The sequence below is a fragment of the Trachypithecus francoisi genome, unplaced genomic scaffold (assembly GCF_009764315.1).
Source record: "Trachypithecus francoisi isolate TF-2019V2 unplaced genomic scaffold, Tfra_2.0 Lachesis_group3, whole genome shotgun sequence".
Taxonomy (NCBI): domain Eukaryota; kingdom Metazoa; phylum Chordata; class Mammalia; order Primates; family Cercopithecidae; genus Trachypithecus; species Trachypithecus francoisi.
In genome coordinates this window covers 45,868,423-45,891,113 of record NW_022681468.1, presented here as the reverse complement: position 1 = coordinate 45,891,113, position 22,691 = coordinate 45,868,423, and the positions used below count along the sequence as shown (strand labels likewise).

General features: G+C 38.7%; 1 protein-coding gene across 4 annotated transcripts in view; it reads left to right on the top strand.

Annotated features, from left to right (window-relative positions):
- DAAM1 (dishevelled associated activator of morphogenesis 1) overlaps window positions 1-22,691 on the top strand; it is a 183,755-nt gene that overhangs the window by 115,972 nt on the left and 45,092 nt on the right. For all 4 annotated transcript variants that reach the window (XM_033187876.1, XM_033187879.1, XM_033187878.1 and 1 more), the window contains 7 exons: window positions 11,688-11,759; window positions 17,247-17,341; window positions 19,694-20,027; window positions 20,638-20,748; window positions 20,861-20,964; window positions 22,172-22,238; window positions 22,461-22,578. In XM_033187876.1, the coding sequence (XP_033043767.1) occupies window positions 11,688-11,759; window positions 17,247-17,341; window positions 19,694-20,027; window positions 20,638-20,748; window positions 20,861-20,964; window positions 22,172-22,238; window positions 22,461-22,578 (901 nt within the window). The remainder of the gene's footprint in view (window positions 1-11,687; window positions 11,760-17,246; window positions 17,342-19,693; window positions 20,028-20,637; window positions 20,749-20,860; window positions 20,965-22,171; window positions 22,239-22,460; window positions 22,579-22,691) is intronic.

Sequence of the window (22,691 nt, the reverse complement as noted above, 5' to 3'; positions counted from 1 at the left end):
GTGGATGCCTAGAGCACTTTGGGAAACATCCAGAGGTTGTGAATGATCTCAGTAAGAATACGGCCAGGTGTGATGGCTCATGTCTGTAATCCCAGCACTTTGGGAGGCTGAGGCAGGTAGATCAGTTGAGGTCAGGAGTTCGAAACCAGCCTGGCCAGCGTGGCGAAACCCCATCTCTACTAAAAATACAAAAATTAGCTGGGCATGGTGGCGTGTGCCTGTAATCCTAGCTATTCGTGAGGCTGAGGCACGAGAATTGCTTGAACCCAGGAGGCGGAGGAGGTTGAAGTGAGCCAAAATTGCACCACTGTACTCCAGCCTAGGTGACAGAGTGAAACTGTGTCTCTAAAATAAAATAAAATAAGATAAATAGCAGCATCTGCCATGACAGATGGTGGAGAATGTGGCTTATGTGGGAAATATTTGCTATCCCTGTCCTTGAAAGCTCCTCTTGCCACTAGATTATAATCAGATTCAAGTAGCATATTCCATGCTGGCTTTCCTTTGAGCTTCCCTCTGGTTCTCGGTTGACTCTCCAAGTGGTATGGCCCATACTTTCACAGAAAGACTGCCCCAAGGCTGCCTGACTTCACCAACTCCAACTCTAGGAGATAGGATTATGAAAGACATCAATATGGAAAGAAATAGCCCCTTTAGAAGGTATATCAAAGAGGAACAAAAACACTTTTCCTGTGTCTTTCCTATATATATTTATTTTTTCACTAATAGCTCCAGCACGCCGAATACTATTGAATCATTTCATTCTTGATGCATTTCAGAATTCCTCCTCTTTGTAGAGTAGGGAGAAGCTTTGAGCTTCTTGTATATTAGAATGTGCCACTAATAATTTGGGATTCTCAAAACTCCTTATACTTTAGGAACCTGGTAACTTGTGGCACTAGAAATGGTTACAGTAGAGTCTACCAAAGAATAACCACCCTAAAGTTACAGTCTTAAATTCTGTTATTCTTCAGTGTGGTACAGGGCAACATTGACTTGTGCAGTATCCTTTTATTTGTCCCATACATAAGGAAAAGCATTTTGTTTTCTCAGTTTCTAAGAGGTACTTCCCTATGTTTCCATATTGAGATGTTTCTGATACAGTGGTATCTTCTAACTAGTGCTTTTCTTTCTTTCTTTTGCCACAAATGCTGTCATTAATTCAGGAGTACATTGTAGAGTTTATAATGGTCTAAAATTAGAAATACAGTTCTGACTGTCCTCGGGGTTTGCATCAGCACTTTTTTCTCATTCTGAGGATGCATCCCTGAATGGAATATGCCCTTATGTGCTTACTGTTAACCCCGATTCTCCTTTTAGCTTAATTACTCTTTTCCAAAGGGTCCTCTCTTGTTATAGCCTTGTGTTAAACATTATATTGGAAATCATAAACACACTTTGATTGTTTTCCCATGGGCTGGTTCCAGAACATCAAAACCTGCTTTATGACATTCTGAAAGGTGGGTTTGGTAGCTACAAATGTGGTAGCAAGATGTGAGGCAGCAAAGGCCATTGACACCACTGATTGAATTTGCACACTGCATAAGGGTTTAGCAGCGTGTGTCCAAATACGTTAATTTACAAACCAACTGGACCACATTGTACCTGGGTCCATAGCACTCCATGGTGACACATGTGGATCAAAGATCTGGCTCTTAACAAGCTATGTAGAAATAATTTGTTTTATGTCATTGCACACTGTTGTGTCATAGGCACAGTGCCTGCCTGCAGGGAAATGTGGGGTTGTATCATTTCTGAAAATAATAATTGGAGAATATTTCTTTTTCTTTGCCATGAAACTGAAGGGGAGTTGTCATACAAATTGGTTTCAGATGTTGGAGTTGTACTGATTGAGAATTTTAGGCTTCAGTCATATGCCATGCTGTGAAGTGCTTTGCCAAAGTAATGACTTGTTAAAATAAATAAAGTAAGTGTCTCATAGTTTGGGAAGTGGACTGTAAAATCTCAGTTCTTAGTTCTAGGTAAGGCTTGTGGCTGCTTTCTTAGATATACCAGGTGCACATAAAATGTATTCCCCCACATCCCCTCTAACCACCCCACAACTCCTTGTAAAGTCAGCTGAGGCTTGTTCAGGAAAGAAGGTGTTGGAGCAGAGGGCTCCTGAACTCTTACAGAAATGTGGTGATACTGTTGCTCTTCTGTTTGCTGCTTTTCCCCACAGGGTGACTACGTCTCTGTAAAGTGGCACTCTTCTCTTGCTTTTCTGGGTGTGTGATTTTGGGGGGAACAAAAATAATAGCTATGTGCTATTTCATTCAGGCCATTCAGAAGCTCCGATGATTTTTACCAGTGTAAATAAAGTTTGTGATATATGGAAAATATTAATGTGACATTTTGTGCTATCAGGGAAATGTCTCAAAGGATTTTTCCCAGGGGAGTTCAGGAATGCTGGCACCGTATCTTTACTTTGAAGTTAGAAGATGCATTGGTAAAAACCAGGGCTTAGTAAAAAGGCAGAAGAGTTAACGAACACTTGACTGTTTTTTGTTTTTTGTTTTTTTTAACATGATGAGAGAGTGAAGTATTTCAATAGGCATACTTTTTTGCAGCTATACTTGCAAAGACTTAGAACGTATTGTCGGAGTCAACTTGGAATCTTCTCAGAACCTCTCAACTCTAAAGTTCAGAAATGTGTAAGTCTAGGAACTGCTAAGTCTGTCTCAGGGATCACTCACAAGGAAAGCCGGGAACTTTGTTCTTTTATTCATGTATTCCAACACCCAGAATAGTGCTTAGCTCATTATATAATAGAATTCAATAAATATTTGTTAGATGAGTAAAGGAATGAGAAGGAAAGCAAATGTCATTTTAGATTCCACTCAGCATTGTAGATACGAGCTTAGTGAAAACAGTTCTGCTCCTATCCTGCCCTTGAGAAGCCCTATGTTTAGCAGTGTAGTATTAATGCTGCCACAGAGTTTGACTGTCTACACAAGTATTTAGATTTTAAAATTCTGCCATGTCTTTGGGAGGTTTAGTAGACTGTGTGTTACTCTAACATGGCATCCAGCTCTAGACCAAACTGTTAGGGAGCAGCAGTTGAGGATAGCCTCTTTTCTGGCTGGAGGGTCTAACGTCACTGAGTTCACAGCTTTTTTTTATTTTTATTTTTTATTTTTAATCAATAGTGCAGGAAGACTTAGTCATACCCCAAATACTTAACCAACAAATTCCTGAGGGGGATAGAGGACCAAGTGCTCCCTTCCAAGGGAGATGGAATGGAATGGTCAGGACCTCAGTGGTCTCAAGTTTGAGACTCAGTGATGCACAGATAGAAACCATACCATGCAGCCTAGGCAGGGCAACAGAAATAAAGAGAATTGACGTGTAATGGTCAGAATGGAATAAATGTTCTTGAGCAAGAGCTTTGGGCAAGCCTGGGCATTTAGGTAATTTAGATGCAAGGAGTCTAGAGCAGAGTGTTAGTCATGCAGTGTGGCCTCTGCATTTATACCTTTATAGATTGTGTTTTCTTTAACCAGGAAGTACTAGTCATGCATCTTTTGTTTTGCTAAGCTGCAGTTATAGTGAAATGGAGTAAATATCAGATAGACTAAATATCCTGTCTATAGCACTCTTCAGACTCATCTCTACTTTTGTCTCAAGCTTCTTTCACAAATCTGTAAATTATTGTTTTAAAAACCTGATAGCACTTCCAATGGTTCTTATCCCTGATAGGCAAATTGAGTCTGATACAATTGACTCTTGCCCTCTTGGCCAGTTTTGCATCTGTTTGTAAACTCTTTCAAATATCATGATGCTTATCATAAGTCTACTCTTTGGGTTCTCCTTTGAACCAGTTGTAACATCTTCCTAGTTCTCTGATTTATTAGCAAGTTTAGTAAAATATTTGACATGGATTCATGCCATGCTTTTAAACAATTATTCTTTACCAATACAGAATTTTAAACTTAGAGAATTGATAAAGAGGGAGCTGATTCTAAGTGATCTGAAATCCTCAAGTATATTTTATTTTTGAATATGTGATATGGTAGCAAGAGGCTTTCTCTGGGCAAACATGGCATTTTTTATTGGCTCAACTAGTCTTTCTACGTGCATAAACCAAAGAAAAGGAAGGAGCAGAGCCCTGAGGGTCAGAGGAGGTATCAGGTTTCATATGCATACATGGAAGAAATTCCTATGATATGTGAATGGATGGTTATACAGGAGAATAGCGGAGATAGCAAAAGTCATCTGGAGGTGTGAAAAATAACGCTCTAAAGGGACTTAAACGTCCCTCCAAATTTCTTGACAGCTGGTGAGTCAAGGTCCTATTCATGTAGTTTCAATTTTGTTAACTTAGATTTATATTTTAGAGGTAAAGCATCCTCAGTCTTATAATGAGAAAACCCATTTTGCTATTTAGTTTATGACCAACTTTGTTAAAATATGTATACTTAATAAAGCAAGGACTATACATGTTTCCCTCCACTTAATATGACGTGTCTTTTATTCTAAGTCATAAATGTTATCTGTGAGATAATGTTATCAGGAGAGTGAGAGCTTGTTCTGTTCTTCTTGGAGAGACATTTTGGATAGAAATCTTCCCTCTCAGTAGAGTTTGTATAGAACTATGAATACTAATACAAATATGTGAAAATAGTCCTTTTATAGGAGCTTAGTTATGTTTGTTAAAGTTATCCCTGCAAATAATGGACATGAGGGTATGATGAATATATGGAAAATTTGAGATTTGTTTATTAATTGAGGAAGATAAACTTGTGTTATACAGCCAGTAGAGAATTTCTGGCTTGTAAAAGGGAAGATTTGGGAAGGATATAATCACTTTATTCAAGTTGTTTAAATATTTGCTGGGTCATTGTTCATAGGAGAGATTAGACTTATTCCATGTAGTTCCCAAGGACCAAACTAAGGCCAACAAGTGCTTGAAGTTACAAGGAGACATCTGTCAATTCAGTGTCGGGTGAATTTTTTCACAGTTCATGAGAGTGCTAGTCCCAGAAGATTGTGGACCTCTAGAAGCCTTCTCAAGAGCAGATGATGGATCACCTGCTGGTAACCTTATAAGGGACCCCTGTGAGAGGAAACTCAGCCCAGGTTGTCTCTAAGGTCAAAGACCAGTTGTATAATCCTATGATGGCTTTGCTTAAAAACATGCATATGTTTTATTAAAACATTAGGAATAATGGAGAAAGTTTACTCTTTCTTCCATGATTTCTCCTGCTACATGTGAAAGCCACTGTTATTGCAAGTCATCATTCAGTCTTTCCAGAAAAATGACTGACATTCTGAGGCTTAGGAGGAGGTGTTGGATTTCCTGGCAGATGAAGAAGCCACTGTTCTGTAATCATTCTTTGTGTGGGCCCAACCGGATTTTGGCAACAGACGTACTTGATATATAGTTGTGGCAGTAGCCAAAAAATGTAACCAGGATTGGCAGTCCCAGGGACCACATGGCTATCTTGGAATGTGACAACACAGGAATTATTTTCTGAAACCAATTGCCCTTCTTTTGGCAAACTTCAGATATAGAATATAGTTTTGCCCACCACCAGGGGTTAAAGTTAGGTATTGGAGGGAGTGAGGAAAGCAAGTCTCCAAACTCCAAGTTTTAAATCTCCTACTACTTTTTTGCCCCAAAAAGGAAGAGTAAGATGGAAAGAGTTGGGGGCAAATGTCAGGATTTAAAGAACCTAATGATGCTATGCTGTTTTCAAAAAGTAGGATTAAATATAGATTCAAGGAGCAGTGAGCTTGGCAAGAAGGTACACGTCACAGGCATGGTAGGTCACTGCTTCTCTAGAAAAAGTTCAGGTTACTGGGCAAATTCCAAACACTTTATGAGCTTATCTTAATTTATAGCTGCAGCTTGATGCATGAAAAATAGTTGGTAACCAAGTTAGGATTTTGATATAATCCAGCCCTCTTGAGAGCCAAGCTTAATCTAGCTCACGGGGGTTGACAAACTATGGCCCATGGGGTTATTTGGCCAGTCACTTGTTTTTGTAAAGGAAGTGTTATTGAAATGTGGCACTGCCTGTTCATTCAAGTGTTCTCTGTGGCTGATTTCATACTACACAATGGCAGAGTTGAATAGTTACAACAGACTGTGTGGTCTGCAAAGCCTAAAATATTTCCTGTCTGGCTCTTTACAGGAAAAGTTTGCGACCCTTGGTTATTTCAGATTGTTCCACACTTTATCATAGCCATCTTCGAGAAGATGCTGTTTATACTGTTATGAGCCAGAGGGGGAAGTTAGCAGAAATTATTAGCAAGGCCTCCCACAAATATTTTTACATCTTTCATCCTCTCTGCTCCTCTTTCCCTGTTGCTTAGACCTGGTCTCATGTTGGCACCTGTTCTCTAACATAAGAGTTCTTTTAGATGCCACACATCATGGAGACGTAACCTAACAGAATAAACTATTTTGGCCTATCTGCTCTTTTCTGCCTAGGTTTCTTTATAAATGTTAGGGGTAAAGTGAATTTACTTAATGTTTGTTGTATTCATTAGTATATGGGATTGGACTGGTGTTTACCTAGAATAGTAGCGACATATTTTTTCTTTCTTTTTTTTTTTTTTGAAACAAGGTCTCACTCTGTTGCCCAGGCTGGAGTACAGGGGTGCGATCTTGGCTCACTGCAACCTCCACCTTCCAATTCAAGCGATTCTCATGCCTCAGCCTCCTGAGTAGCTGGGATTACAGGCATGTGTCACCATGCCCAGCTAATTTTTGTTTGTTTGTTTGTTTAGTAGAGATGGGGTTTCACCATTTGGCCAGGCTTGTATCGAACTCCTGGCCTCAAGTGATCCACCCACCTCCGTCTCCCAAAGTGCTGGGATTACAGGTGTGAGCCACCGTGCCTGACCAGTAGTGACTAATTAATAAACAAGGTGACTATTTTGCTTATTAACAATGGATAGAATTTTTTCATTCTATGTATGATTACAGTTCACTTGAAATTTCTAAAAGCATGTTCTTTGCGAAGAGAACAAGTTTTTATTAGCAATTATTTGCCTTTCCCCTGTAATGAAAATGATCACAGTAATATTTACTTTGTGTCATACCGAAACAATACTCCTGCTGTTGACATTTGTTTGGTTAAGCCTTAGTATATCTCTACTATATTTGAGATGATGGTATTGTTATACATTGCTAGAAAGTTTCAGCCAGTCTAGACAGTTAAAGACTGTGTCTTTCTTCCTTGACAGATATTATCTAAGAACCTCCTCGATTCGTAACAGCACACATAGAGATTTATGGCTTTAGCTGGCCAAATGAATGTTGCTTCAGCCTGTGATTTGTGGTCTAGTGAACAACCACAGAGCATGTCCTTTACAATTGATTGACCTTTTGCATAGCTTATTTCGGGCCTTACTAAGAGCATCTTAAACTGAAAAAAAAAAAATTCTCTGACATACTTTTATATTATTATTTGGGAAATGACCCTATTAAGAAAGTGTCCTGTGCTAACTTCAGAAGAAGTTATTCTTCTTTAAAGACTTAATTTTCTAACTGTATTTTGAGTCTCACTTATATCAATGGAAGACTTCAGCTGCTACCAAGAAATTGTCACACAAATTTCTAAGTATATGAACGTAGATATTTTGAACATTTTAGCATGCTTTGGGTATACAAATCTTGTCCCAAATCAGAGATTCTCTCTCTGCATAAACAGCTGATATTGAGGTTATGGTGAGTTTTAAAAATAGAAATCCAGTAAGAGAAGACAATTAGTAGAGAAATGGTTTAAATTATTTGCTGTGGGAGGTGGAGGGGTGCCCCAGGAGTGGAGGACAGAGACATTCCAGATGCCAAAGGGTCTTGATGCGTTCCATGTCACCCTGAACATCAGACAGACGAAAGCTGTTGTCCTGACAGTGCATAATGCTTTAGGACTTAACTTCTATTTTAATTGTAAAAATAGTGTATGTTCTTGGTAAAATAAAAATTTACATTATATAGAAGTTTACAAGTTTGAAAAAAAAAAAAAAAACCTTCTGCTATCCAGAGGTAACCATTGTTAAGTTTTTTTAATATTTCTGGAAATGTTTGTGTGTAGTGTATACATGTTTTTCCCTATAGATGGGAAAGACGATATTCTAAAACATTCTCTCCCCAACAATATATTTACTTGTCTTTTCTTTATTGTGTGTGAGGATAGGATCTTGCTATGTCACCCTGGCTGGTGAACTGCTAAGCTCGAGCAGTCCTCCCACCTCAGCCTCCTGAGTAGCTAGGGCTACAGGCCTGTGTCAACAAGCCTGGCTAATTGTTTTATTTATTTATTTATTTTGGAGAGATGAAGTCTTGCTGTGTTGCCCAGGCTGATCTTGAACTCCTGGCCTCAAGTGATCCTCCCACCTTAGCCTCCCAAAGTGCCTGGATTACAGGTGTGAGCCACTGCACCTAGCCCCTCTCTGTATGTATTTGTTCCCCTTTGTATCGTTTGTTAATTCAAACAGTGCTGTAGTGAAAAATTTTCGTGATTATATATCTGTGCAAGTGTGAACATGTAATTATAGGCTAAATTCCTGAAAGTAAACTTACAGGAGCAAAGGCTATATGGATTTTAAATGTGAACAATTACTACCAAAATTTACTTCCAAACTGGTTGCTGTAATTTTTACAGTCCCAGTTACAAGGATACTGAATGGCTATAACTGGAGACTCTGGAACAGTATCATTATCGTCAGAGCTAGCATTTATTGAGCGTGTTTTGTGTATACTCTTCCCAGTGCTTGCTTTATTTGTAGTAACTTTTTAAGTTCTCACAGAGATGCTATGAGGAGGCAGGCACCTATTTCACAGGTAAGGAAACTAAAACTGAGTCACAAAGAGGTTACTTAAGAGTCACACAGCTAGTGAGTAACTAAGGGTTCAAATGCTATTGGTGGTGAAAGAAGTGTATCACAGTCATCTTGGAGGTGATAGAGATGATAGTGAAGTCCCAGAAATAGCTGTGAATGTCTACCTCAGTAAGAAGGAGAACTAAGAGACAACGTAAAATTTATTCTTATGGGCAAAATGATGTTGAGAAAAATAATGCATCCTTGTACATTTAAAGAGGATGAGAGAGGATCTCTTAGAATTTTTTACTAGCTACTGACCAGAAATTTGGAATGAAAAATGTGCTATTTGGAAATGAGGTGAAACTAGAAAGACTGTGTATTTCTTTATCTTTTAAAAGAGTTGGATGTTTAAAAAAACAAAAGTTAGTGTTCTTTAAGGCACTTTGTACTGTACAAGTTCTCTTTTCTGGCGAAGGGCTCTCCCATTCACAGAATTTGGGATAATAGGAGCAAAGTATACAATCTGGAACAGAAGTTAAAACAGTAGTTAGTGCAGGCTGAGAGCAAGAAGTGTCAAGGTGAATTGCATCCAGCAGGAAATCTTGTCCATGAATATTCTCTTATAGGTGTCTATCAACCTCCTAAGGTAAAAAGAAGAGTTGGATTAGAGAAATAATAAAATTAATGTTCAGATCCCCCCTCTCCTCTCCTCCTGCCAGAGAACAATTGCATTCATCTCCTTCTGGCCTATGTTTCTACAGAGCTACAGACTCTTAACGCCTCACAAAGGAGGAGGAGAGAGTTTTGGTTCAGAGATGGGAGTTTCACATGGCTCCTGCAGCACATATCTGTATGCAGGAACCAGTATTGCACAGTGGAAACTGGAGATACATTGCCCAAATTCAGAACTTTGAGGATCACATTAGTACATTTACAAGAAACATTCACATACTTTAGCTTGTTTGGTTTTCTCAGCACTGAGGCATGTGAAATAAAAATGAAGCCTTCTTCCCCTTATTTTGATGACAGTATCTACGTGCACTGTTAATCTATTTGCATTATTAAAACATTTCCAAACTGTAGACTTCTCTCTGTGTACCAATCTTCAGTTTCAAGAATGATCTCTCTTCTGTAACTGTTAAATATTAAGCTTACAACAGACAGGCTCTTGTGGGACCTCAGACATGCGACTTGATTTTGTTTTAGTTTTGGAAATTTGCCCTACTTTGGGGGAATGGAGAGATCTGGCACCTTCTACTTCATTTTATAGGTTCAAATACCATTGAATATCACTGTGAGTTTTGGCTTGTTAAATACATTGGTAAGAGTGGGATTTTGCTAATTTTAATACTCCCTTTTAAGAGGAAAGAAGGGTTTAGCATTTATACTACCACTATAGCTATTTTATTAACATGTTAAAGTATAATCAAGGCCTGTTTCTAAAAACTCATCAGATTTCCTAAATGTTTTGAAACTATGGGAGTGTAATCCAGTCTAACTTCAAAGCCTCTGCTGTAGCCTTAGTCCCCATCATCTGGCTTGTTTAATCTCCAGATGAAATTCACACAACTGCCTGAGTTGAGGTATCAGTTACTGCCAGCTTTTAAGGCACTGTAAGCGACTTTGCCCCCTTGTTGTGACTACTTAAAAAATAGTTTTGAAATTACATTTCTTTTATTCCACCTGTGTAGACCTGTCTGGAAAGATTTGCTTACAGAAAGTGTTTTTTCGAGGCACAGTATAGGACTGAAATTAAATGCCCCACCTTGAAACCACTCTCCTGAGGGTTGGGATTCTGACATCAGGATATAGAGCTCTACTAAAAGAGATGTTAAAACATAGGAGGTAGTCACTACTTCATTATGAGACAGCAGCTGCGTGTACATGGCACAGCATCTTCTCCACTGGGATGGGATATCGATTGTCCTCAGGTGCTCTTTGAATGTGAAGCTAAAGAACCAAAATTTTCCTTTTCAGGTCTGTTTGATCACACAAGTGACTCACAGCCACATAGATGTGCAAACATACATAGAAATCCCTGACCGCAGTGCCATCTTCTGCTGGGCTTGGTGTTCAGGTGGAGCAGAGGCCACAGCCAACTGATAACTGATTTTTTTTTGTTGTTTTTGAGATTCGGCTTCAGGTTGGCATAGATCTCCCATCCACAGAAGCCCTGGGGAGCTTAGGGACTGGCTCCAGGTCACCCTGCTCTGTAAGAGGCAAGGCTAGCTGGGACAGTTTAGGAATTGGTGCCTGAGTTCTTTGGGTTTCAGTTCTTTTCCACTCAGAGGCACTACCTTTTCTATCAAAACTCCTAAGCTGTCACAGCATGAGGGCTGCGCCTCGGACTAATGTGAGTTCATTTTACTACCTTCCATTCAGTGTCAGGCTTTCTTCTTCTCCCTCTTCATCTGAAGCAGTACTTACTTTTTGCTACATCAAATGAAACCCTTCTTCAAGTTTTTACTGCCTGCTGGAGTCTGAATACACTAACGGGGAAAGTTTGGTTAATAACTGGCTGAATCCTATGGTCACCTTTAAGGCAAGTTTCCTTCTCTCATGGATTCCATCCAGGTGTGTAGTCTAACAGTACTGTCCAGTGTGACATAGCCCCTGAAGGAAAACAACTTTACACCACTGAAATTCTTCTTGATCCACGCTTCAGAAAACGTCCCCTTGTTACACCTAACTCACACTTCAGCATTCTTTGTGGAAATTGAGGTGGGAAGACCACCCTAGTCAAGTAGGCAGTCCGATCATTTAAAGCCAACATTTAAAAATAAGTATGTCGTACCTTTGTGTCTTCTCAAGGCTTGAGTGGGTCATTGTCTGGGTGCTCTGGAAGTCGGATGTGTTTCTAGGTGCTGTGTGTGTATGTTGGGTGGTATGTCACTTTTTTCCCCCCTTTTTAGGACCAAGAAGAAAACAAGGGAGCTACAAGTTGGCCTGAATTCTACATTGATCAGCTCAATTCCATGGCTGCTGTAAGTAGACTTTTATGTTCTTTGACACATCATTTAAAATGCAAGTATAGTACAAAGTACACAGTTGCACAATAAATTCGATTGAGTATGACCTACCAAATGTCAGTACCTTTCCAAACTCCATCCTAAACATTCCATGCTGGGGAAAGGAAAGAGGGTAGGAGGGATACTTGGCAAAGTGATTTTTCCAGTATGTTTTAAATAAAATCAGCACACACTAAAATATAATTGAGTTTAATGTTGTAAGTGAAAATGTAGTCTGAAATCTGGCTTGTGTTCAACTTTAACTTGCAATTGCTCTTACCAGTCACTTGCAGCTTGGTTATGGCACACTATTTTAAAAGTTAATACCATTTTAAAATAATATGATTAAGCGATTTTTTTTACTATATTCCTCCCATTCTCTTTCTTACTGAGAACTTGGTTATTTCCTGGCTTCTTGATTTTACAGGGGACCAAGTACTCTTTTACTCATATAATAGGTCAGGAATTCATGAAGTAAGTGGTTTAATGAAAAGGCATCATAATGGTAGTGCTGAGATGTCCTTGGAAAGTCTTTAGTACATGAATTGTTGGTTCAGTAATTGCTTAATATATATTCTCAATGCCTAAAATATGAATTCTAAGTGCATGGATGTCTGTGATGTCAGCATTGCCAGCAGCTTGAGGGACACCTATTCATCACAGCTAAAATTCACAGCAGAAAATAAGTCATGGACCTTTGAGCCTTAGTAGCTTAAATCCCATCCCTGCTGATAAGATTCAGAGGTTGCCCACAGTAGAATGCAGTCTTTGTCTCAGTGGGCACACTCATGATTTTAAGAGTCAGTCTGTTATATTCATGTTTATAACATGCAAGTAGATGATAGCTTCGAGAATACTTTCTTCTACCTCCTTCCTGCCTTCCCTTTTTATGGAGAATAAATTTCTTATCACTCAAAACAAGCATTTTAAATGGTCTCATAACATTTTCCTGCTGCTGGAATAGTTAAAAACTGATTAGAATATGTGAATCGTTCACACGTTTCCTAAACTTTTAGAGGTCTTGACTTTTAGTAACTTCCTCTTTTTTAGCTTTTTTCTTAGAAGATGCTTCTTCTGTTGTCATACAATGAATAATAAACAGCCTGGTTAATATATATATGTATATATAAAAATTGTAGAAGAAACTACATAAGTTTTTCCCCAAGGGTTTCTAATCTAAAAGCATAGCAGAAATGGACAGAAAATAACCACCAAATCCTTCTTATTCAAGGCATCTCACACAATGCCAAAGATGAGAAAAGGGTGATCTCAGCATTTGTGTGAATGTGCCAACAGAACATGAGATTTGTGATGACCACCAGGGATTTTCTGTGCATCTGCCTAAGCAATAATAATTTGGAGCCATTTATATTTCCTGCATATAAAGGCTATTTTCTGAATTCTTGCTCCTGGTTGTTAGGAAAAAAAGAATTGTTTCTCTTTCTAATTAAATCTGCATTGTTTGTTATCTAACAAGAGAAGTTGCTTATTTGTTAATGAATTCCCTTCTATAAATGGGGAAATACTAAGTTCTATGTGGATTTTTCCTTTCTTCAAGTATAGGACAGTTAGATTAATTTGTCCTTTAGTGACTTAACCCCTGCCTTGTCTGGAGTAGACTTGGCTCATTTGTGTGCTGCAGGGTCCGTGATGTGCCAACATGTGGCCCTTCTTTAAGAGCCTCCTCTCTCCTCCATCCAGCTCCTTGGACAATTCTTTGCCACATTCTTGAGTGATCTACATTTTAACTGCTGTGTGTTTGGTTCCTAATCCAAAATCCTTCCCAAGAGCACCACAAGTCTATTAAATTGTCAGTGACTTTGTTACACTTTTTGTGTCAAACACCTAAGAAAGCTTTCTAATGTTCCTTTTAGGACTGAGCCAGCATCTTTCCAGGGTCAAAGGTAAAAGGCATTAATGGTCCATGAATTAATGAGGCCTCAAAATTCCTGCATACTTCAGGAAATAAGGAGATCTGATGAGACCAGAAACCCTATGCTGGGTTTTCTGTTTTTCTCAACATTCTAATTGCCACCACCGCCTTGCATACATAGTTCTGGCTAATCACTATGATGTCTGTACTGGAGAATTCTTGATAACACACAGCAGAAGTCCTGAAATATTGTACCTGGGGCCATGGAAAGGCACACAAGTCCTCCAAATCCTTTCATGGCCCAGCAGCTAGACTCTGCTTCTCTGCTTAGGGCATTCTTGAAGGAGTGTTTGTCCACATTGTCATCACCCATTGTCTGCAGAATCAGCAGCAACTACTGCATGACAAGCAGGGTAACAGGCACTTTATATGTTGTTTGAGGTCCCACCAGCATCCTATGCTGTAAATGCTATTTATAAACAAGGAGTCTGAGACTCCAGAAAGGTTACCTTGCCCAAGGTTATCTAATTAGGAGGTGGTCATCTAATTGGGAATTTAAACCTATCTGTCTGAGCCCAAAGACTCCTTTCCAGTTTGCCTCTCACTAATTCAGTTTTTGAAACCCTGTGGCATGTGAAAGAGGCCTGGTTATCCCACCTTCTCCCCACCCCCAGGCCTAGCAAGGCTGACTTTTCTGAGATGGTACAGGCATCTGTTTTCTTTAATGCCTTAAGAGTCTGATACACAGTCCAGGTTGAGAACTGCAGCACTTACTAGTCTGTGAAGCCAGCCTTTTGTGGAACAAGTTCAATTACTTTATGTAATCCTCATTACAAGAATGCTTTGTTCTTTAAAGGACCCCTGAGTGATCTGTTGACTTTTAAAGAGTGAAAAATAGTATAATAAAGGAGTGCGACCTAACATCTAGAAGGACCTCGGCTTTCTTTATATGTGGCTTCTCCATGCTTTTTCAAGGAAGAAAACTGTGAGGTGAAGTTCAGTATGCTTAGTGGGCTGGCTTATTGATTTCCCACCAAAGAAACTATTCAAATGGGAGCTAAGTTCCAGACTCCCAGCAGGAATGACTTCTGGGCCACATTTGTGCATCTCTGTCAGACCTGCGTGTTCCAATGTACACCTCAGCAGCTTTGACAGAAAGACCCTCTGCAAGGATGCACTTTGTCCTTTGTCTGCTTCTCATGTGAGCACGTGTTTAGTAAGTGCATAGAGCATTCAAAGAAGCCTCCACAAGGCCTGCACATACTAGATATTTGGCATAGTAGTCATCTTCAGAAATGTAGGCATCTCCCTTATCTCCTAAAAGCTGCAAATTAAACCTTCTTCCTAAATGTGAGGCTTGAAAGCTTTAAATTTTGTATAAATTATTTTATTTTGAAAAGTCACATTTAGAACATCAACTTCAGCTACATATCCTGAGTTGTCTCACCACAATAAATATAACCTCAGAACCAAATCTGAACATAGAAAATGTATCACACATAGAAAATATATCACACATAGAAAATGTTGTCGTCTCTTCTGTTTTGAGAGAAAGGTTATATTCCTTACACAGTATTGGGAAAGGAAGTTCCAATTTAATTTTCTTTGACATTTCATAAATCTCCCAACTCTAGCATGGAGAAGCTTAATATAGACTGCTGCTATTCATATGTTCCGCCCTCTCCAAGATTTTTAAAAGGATAAATACATGCAGTTTTATTTGTACTAGTGACCCACAGTAAAATGTGTAGTCATTAATTTGGGAATAGTTTTGTGTCATTAAGCTTAGCAACAAGGAATGATCTTCATAAAAGGCTTGGTTCTGAGCTACAGATTCAAAGTGATTTCATAAGAGTCCAAATGAGTTCAGTTGTATCATTGGAGATTAAATGTTCTTGGCTGGATTTGTGTGAATTTTCCAGGGGATGGGTCTCTGGGAGCTTTGGGAGAATTCATTGGCTGTCTCTGCACCCAGCTTCCTTCCTCACCATCCTCTGGTTACAGCTGTCCGTGAGCATCACCAGCAAGAGGACAACTTTACAGAAACAATAACAAGATTTTTTTTTTTTTTTTTTTTTGAGACGGAGTCTCACTCTGTCGCCCGGGCTGGAGTGCAGTGGCCGGATCTCAGCTCACTGCAAGCTCCGCCTCCCGGGTTCACGCCATTCTCCTGCCTCAGCCTCCCGAGTAGCTGGGACTACAGGCGCCCACCACCTCGCCCGGCTATTTTTTTGTATTTTTTAGTAGAGATGGGGTTTCACAGTGTTAGCCAGGATGGTCTCGATCTCCTGACCTCGTGATCCGCCCGTCTCGGCCTCCCAAAGTGCTGGGATTACAGGCTTGAGCCACCGTGCCCGGCCACAAGATTTTAAAAACTGAAAAACTACTGGGTTTTATTTCAGTTGCCATAAATGATACTGGTGTATTATATTTATTTTGCTTTGACGTTTACTCTTCTCATTATGAAATCATATTTAGGTTTTAGTTAACATTTAGTTACTTAATGCTGATACTATTGATTGTCACCCTTGATGATTTATGGTCCTGAAAGAAAGGCTAAGACTGGGTCATTGAGACCCATGGATATGAATCAAGCTTTTCTTTTTCAATACAGTTACCCCAGTCTGTTTCCCAGCCAAGCATTTCTATCAGAATTTGTAATAGGTAAAAAGATTAAACTAGACAAGCATGTGTTCAGAACAGGATGAAGAAAAGGGACCAGGAGCTCCATGAGTGGAGGATCCTGGAGTCATAAGACTGGGGGTACTTTAGTACAACCGGGTGATCACAGAGTCAAAGGGAATGAAAAGGACTAGACACCTTACTGGCATTCACAATTTTATAATAACAACCACAGTCTTACATAGAACCTTGCTCCTGCGGCATCAGCATTGCCTAGAAATTTGTCAGGAATGCAACTTCTCAGACCTCACCCCAGACATACAAAACCGGGCTCCACAGTTTAACATTATCCTCAGGTGATTTTCATATACACATTAAAGTCTGAGAAGCACTGCTCTAGCAGATCCCTGGGTAGAAACACACACACACACTCCATATCCTGATTTCTAAATGATATTGAATAATTTCTAGAAGTTAAGCATTTACTCTGAAGGAATTGTCTATCCTAGTAATAGCTCCAAATGAATTGTTCTTCTTAAAAAATAATTTGATGTAACAAAATCCCTTTGGTCTTGATCACACTTTCTGGCTGAGGAATAGGAATGGTAGCATGGGAGGACTGCTGCCCACCTCGTGTTTTTAATAATGTGATGGTATTATCTTTAATTGCCAGAATGTTGTATCCAACTACAGGTTCAGTCTTATTTCTATCAAATACAAATAGTAGTATCTACATCAAAGGGTAATTATAGAATAGTTATACAAACATTTGGGAAACATCATCTCTACTAAGATTTCTAAACTTTTCCCTAAAGCTTTATTTAAAATTTGAAGGACTTAACTTACTTACTCATAGATTTATTGTTTATATTTAAAGTGATAGTAGCAAATAATCTGTAGGTTTGTCTTGTTTGCACTGTAATTAAAAAATAGAATTTGAAGAAGTAACTTCTGTTTTCTTTGCATAGAGAAAATCTCTGCTGGCTTTAGAGAAGGAAGAAGAAGAAGAGAGAAGTAAAACTATAGAGAGTTTAAAGACAGCACTGAGGACAAAACCAATGAGGTAATTTTCCCTTGGAGAGCACCTTTTTTTTTTTCTCTCCATCCTTCCTTTTTTTGCAAGAGTCAAACCTTCTAGGAAGTCTTAAGTTAAAACCATAAAATTAAACCATGAATAACATACTTTAATCATTAACATTTAATAGTTATTTTCTTCTGTGAAAAGGTATGCAGGCAGCCACTAGGATGGCTAAAAAAAAAAGAGACTTTAGCAATGGCAAGTTAGTAGGCAAGAATGTAGAAAAATTGGAACCCTCATTCATTGCTGCTAGGAATGTAAAATTTTGAAGCCACTTTGGAAAAGGGTTTTGACAGTTTCTCAGAATGTTAAATATAGTGTTGCCATATGACTCAATAATTCTACTCCTAGGAATATAGCCAAGGGAAATGAAGACATGTCTCCCAAAAACGTGTATGCAAATGTTCATATCAGCATTATTCATGATAGCCAAGAGTGGAAATAACCCGTATATTGATCAGCTGATGAATGGATAAATGAAATGTTATATATCCACATAATGGAAAATAATTTGGCTACAAAAAAAGGAATGAAGTACTGATACATGCTACAACATGAAATGACCTTGAAATATGCTAAGTGGAAGAAGCCAGTAACAAAAGAGACCACATACTGTATGATTCTATTTATATGAAATTTCCAAAATAGGCCAATCCATAGAAACAGAAAGTAGATTAGTGGTTGCCAGGAGCTGAGGAAGTAGGGAAAATATTCTCTTTGGGTGATTAAACTGTTCTAAAATTAGCTAGTGTTGTTGGTCACACAGCTCTGTGAATATACTAAAAACTACTGAATTGTTCACTTTAAAAGGATGAATTTTATGGCATGTGAATTATTTCTCAATACAACTATTTTTTTTTTTAAAGATGGATAGACTTTCTGGCAATAGTGATTCATTTCCTCTCTGATAATCAGCTTCTGTGTTGTGCCTCCTGCACTTTCATTCCTTTAATGCCACTAGGATTTGGTGAGGTGTTGGGATTCTTATGTTTCATGAGCACAGGTACTATGAATGAAGCCAACTGGTTTAACAAGCTTGGCTATGTCTGGGTCATGTGGTTGGGTGAAAAGACTAGAAAATAAAGATTCTCTTTCTTTATTTGACTATAAAATGCAAACTAAGAAAAGTCTGATTCATGAAAAATACTATGTAGTTATATGACAGAGATCTAGACTATCCTAACTGTGTCAGCATTTGTCTCAATGGTATTCTGCACTCTCAGATGTCAATCGATATCCAAGCCTAAATACATTTGGAAAATTATCACATAAACAGGTTATGTTACTTCTGAACTTTTCGATGGCTTTAATATGTACATGTGCATTGTGAGTTAGTCTCATTGATTAACAGTAAGTGTAAGAAATACTAATAACGTTAATATGCAACAATAAAGTATTGCTTTATTATTGTATTCAGTACACAGAATATTGGGATTCCATGTAGCATGTCATATAAGAGAATAGTTTTGTTACAAAACCTTAGGGATGTAGATTATCATTTGTTCAACAAGCAAATATCCTGGAATTTAAGGAAGCTTTTGACTTTCATCGATAGGGTGTTTGGATCAGTGATCAGCACTTAAAAGTGCGTCAGCAGTCAACCTATAAAAGCACATGGGCCAGACATGGTCACTCACTATCCCAGCTACTTGGGAGGCTGAGACAGGAGATTTGCTTGAGGCCAGGAGTTCAAGACCAGTCTGGGCAACATAGCAAGTCTCCATCTCTTAAAAAAAAAAAAAAAGAAGTTTAAAAAAAATTGACTGGGAACGGTGGATTGCACCTGTAGTCCTGGCTACTTGGGAGGCTGGGGTGGAAGGATCACTTGAGCCCAGGAGTTCAAGGCTACAGTGAGCTATGACAGAGCAAGATCCTGTCTCTCTTAAAAAAAAAAAAAGGATGGGGGAAGGGGGCATGAGAACTATATACTGAATAACACAGGAGCAGCAGATGATTTTAATCTAAGACAAGATATGTTTTCTGAGTATTCTCTTGCTTCTGATTTTTTTTTTTTTGAGGCGGAGTCTCGCTCTGTCGCCCAGGCTAGAGTGCAGTGGCATGATCTCGGCTCACTGCATTGCTTCTGATTGGTTCTTTGTACCCATTGAGATACGTTTATCACAAATGGAGGGGTTTTTTTTTTCACACTTTTGGTTAGACCTGACCATTGGGTCTGTGCCAAGGAAGAGGCAAAGAATGAAAAAGGCTTCATCAGTGTAAGGCTTTTGGCACTTTAGGAACTAAATCTTTCTTTCCCCCACCCTCCAGACTTTTCTATTAGGGGCTATTATAAAACCCCAAAGGCACTTAAGTGTGGTGCGCTTCTCTTCGTGACAGGTTTGTAACCAGATTCATCGACTTGGATGGCCTGTCGTGTATCCTCAACTTTCTAAAGACCATGGACTATGAGACCTCAGAGTCTCGAATACATACTTCTCTCATTGGCTGTATAAAGGCATTAATGAACAACTCTCAAGGCCGGGCTCATGTCCTGGCTCATTCTGAGAGTATTAATGTAATCGCTCAGAGTCTGAGCACAGAGAACATTAAAACAAAGGTGGCCGTGCTGGAAATCTTGGGCGCTGTGTGCCTGGTTCCCGGGGGCCACAAGAAGGTTCTACAGGCCATGCTGCACTACCAGAAGTATGCCAGCGAAAGGACCCGCTTTCAGGTGGGTGTTCCCTCGGCCTTCTTCACTCACCCCTTCTTTAAAGTCTGCTCAAACACGTGCTTTTCCTGTCCCTGAAGGGGGAACATTACTTGAGATGTCCCCTTGTGGTGATTACTCACAGTGTGACTTTAAACATTCCCTTCTTAGGTTTAAGAACCAGAGAATAGAGTATACTTTCAATAGTTGATCAATCTGGGCCTTTAGATTTGCAGAACTTGAAAATGTGGCCTTTCATCCTACATGTCATACAGCACACATCTTTTGAACCCACCAAACTGAGTGTTTCCTGAAAATGTTATAGCTTGCCGTTCTTGAATTAGGATCAATACGAATAATTTTTCATATTTCACTATATTACTCAGATGTAAAAAGCAAGCAGAGGTAATGAAGCAAAGGCTTTTGTATACATGTATGTATCATGTAATAATTTTGAAATTAGAGTTTTTAGGACTGTTCTTAAGGAGAAAAAGGGTGGCTTTCTATGGGTCAGTGTAATCCTGACTAAACATAAGATTTTAAAAGTTAATTTTTGAGTATAAAAAAGTTCATAAAATGAACATAAGGTTAGTAATGTTTCAGTCCTTTGTTTTTATATTTATATTTTTGATAGACATTAATTAACGACTTGGATAAAAGCACTGGGCGGTATCGAGATGAAGTGAGTCTCAAGACTGCCATCATGTCCTTCATTAATGCAGTGCTCAGCCAAGGTGCAGGAGTGGTAAGAACCTTCTACAAATTAAAAATATATTAGTAAAGAATAATTTATAAAAAGTGATTATTATGTAGTCTAAAAACCACAAATACATATTTTATTGCCCTTTTATTTTCAGGAGAGTTTGGACTTTAGACTTCATCTTCGCTATGAATTTCTGATGTTAGGAATTCAACCTGTAATAGATAAATTAAGGGAACACGAAAATTCAACATTAGATAGGTAAGTCAGACTGTTATGATGTGAGAAAGTTTCGGTGTTTTCCATCTGTGTAATGCAGTGCCTCATCAAGTGCTGGCCTGTGGTTACTTGTGCCCTGTCTGTAACGTAAAGAGCTTGTATCAGAATGTTAGTTCAGCTAATGATGTCTTTATAGTAAGACTTTGTTGATGAGGGAAGCAGCACATTATGTAGAGAACTTAATGTGGGTTTTAGCGTTAGACCTGAATTCATATCCTGTCCTAGTCCTGCCTCTTACTCCTGTGTATCCTGGTGAAGTTACTCAATTTTTCTGAATTTTGCTGTTTTTATAACTGCAAAAAAATAGTGCTGGTGGTGATGATGATAATGACAATTATTTTCCAGGACTGTTGTAAGAACTGACTATAAAACCTATGGAATCACTTAGCCCCTTTGATAGGCATTCTGTGAATGTTAATTTCCACTACCTGTTCATTTCCTTGTTTGCTCTCATTTCACTATGTCTAAGCTATCCCAACTTGCTTTCAGAGCTTTTCTCTACCACGTCTCTCCTCTCCTGTATATTCATATACACCAGCATGCTCTTCTCCTTGATATTCTGTGAACATGTCAAAAACACTCTTGCATTAGGGCCTTTGCACTTGCTATTTCCTCAGCTTCGAAATATCTTTTGCAGATGTCCAAATTGTTTGTTCCTTAGTTCCCTGGAGAGAGACCTGTTCTAACCATTGTGTGTACATTATTTACCTCACCTGCCATCATTTTCTATTTACTTTACATAAAATGTATCCTGGGTGTGTAGAATACATAGTAGGAGTTCAATAAATATGTGACTGAATAAATGAATGGCATGATCATTTCTTTTGTGATCTTTAATTCAGCTGGAAGTTAAGTATAGGTATATGGGCATGTTTTTCTATAAAGGGAATCCATAGTGGAATCTGAACTTGATTGCTTTTAAATTTAGTTTTAATTTAATAATTGCTTACTATATGCTAGGCATCCTAGACTTTTAAATTTTTCTCATATTGTGATCTGTTTCACTCAGGTGATATCTTTTTTTCTTAGAAAGAACATGGTTAAGTTGAAGAATTCAAATTTTATTACATTGTTTCTTTTGAGATATCGCTGAAAAGTCAGGAAAAACCCTGGTATTAATGTCCTCGGTCTTATGCACCTGTGTTTGTAGGATGTTCTACTTAATAACTTTTCTTTCATTATTTTTCAGGCATTTAGACTTTTTTGAAATGCTCCGAAATGAAGATGAACTAGAATTTGCCAAAAGATTTGAACTGGTACGTATGCTTACAATTATTCTGGTTTGACTCATCAGTTCACATTATTTCTTTTTGTGTGTTGTAGAGTCCACATGGACCAATTCTACCTAAAAGCAAAATCAACGCTCTGTTTTGTTTCCTAAGTGGCAGGATTAGCTTCTGTTTGCTTTGAGTTTACTTTACACTGGGGGGATTGAGGAACTTAGATGTTTGATTTGATTTCTTTTTCCTATAAAATAGGTTCACATAGACACAAAAAGTGCAACTCAGATGTTTGAGCTGACCAGGAAGAGGCTGACACATAGTGAAGCTTACCCACATTTCATGTCCATCCTGCACCACTGCCTCCAAATGCCTTGTAAGTGTGTTTGTGACTCACATGTGTGCTGAATGTTTGGACATTGGCCAAAGGGTTCTGGCTCCTGCACAGTGCTGATTACATTGGATGCACACCAGGGATTCCAAGCCTTG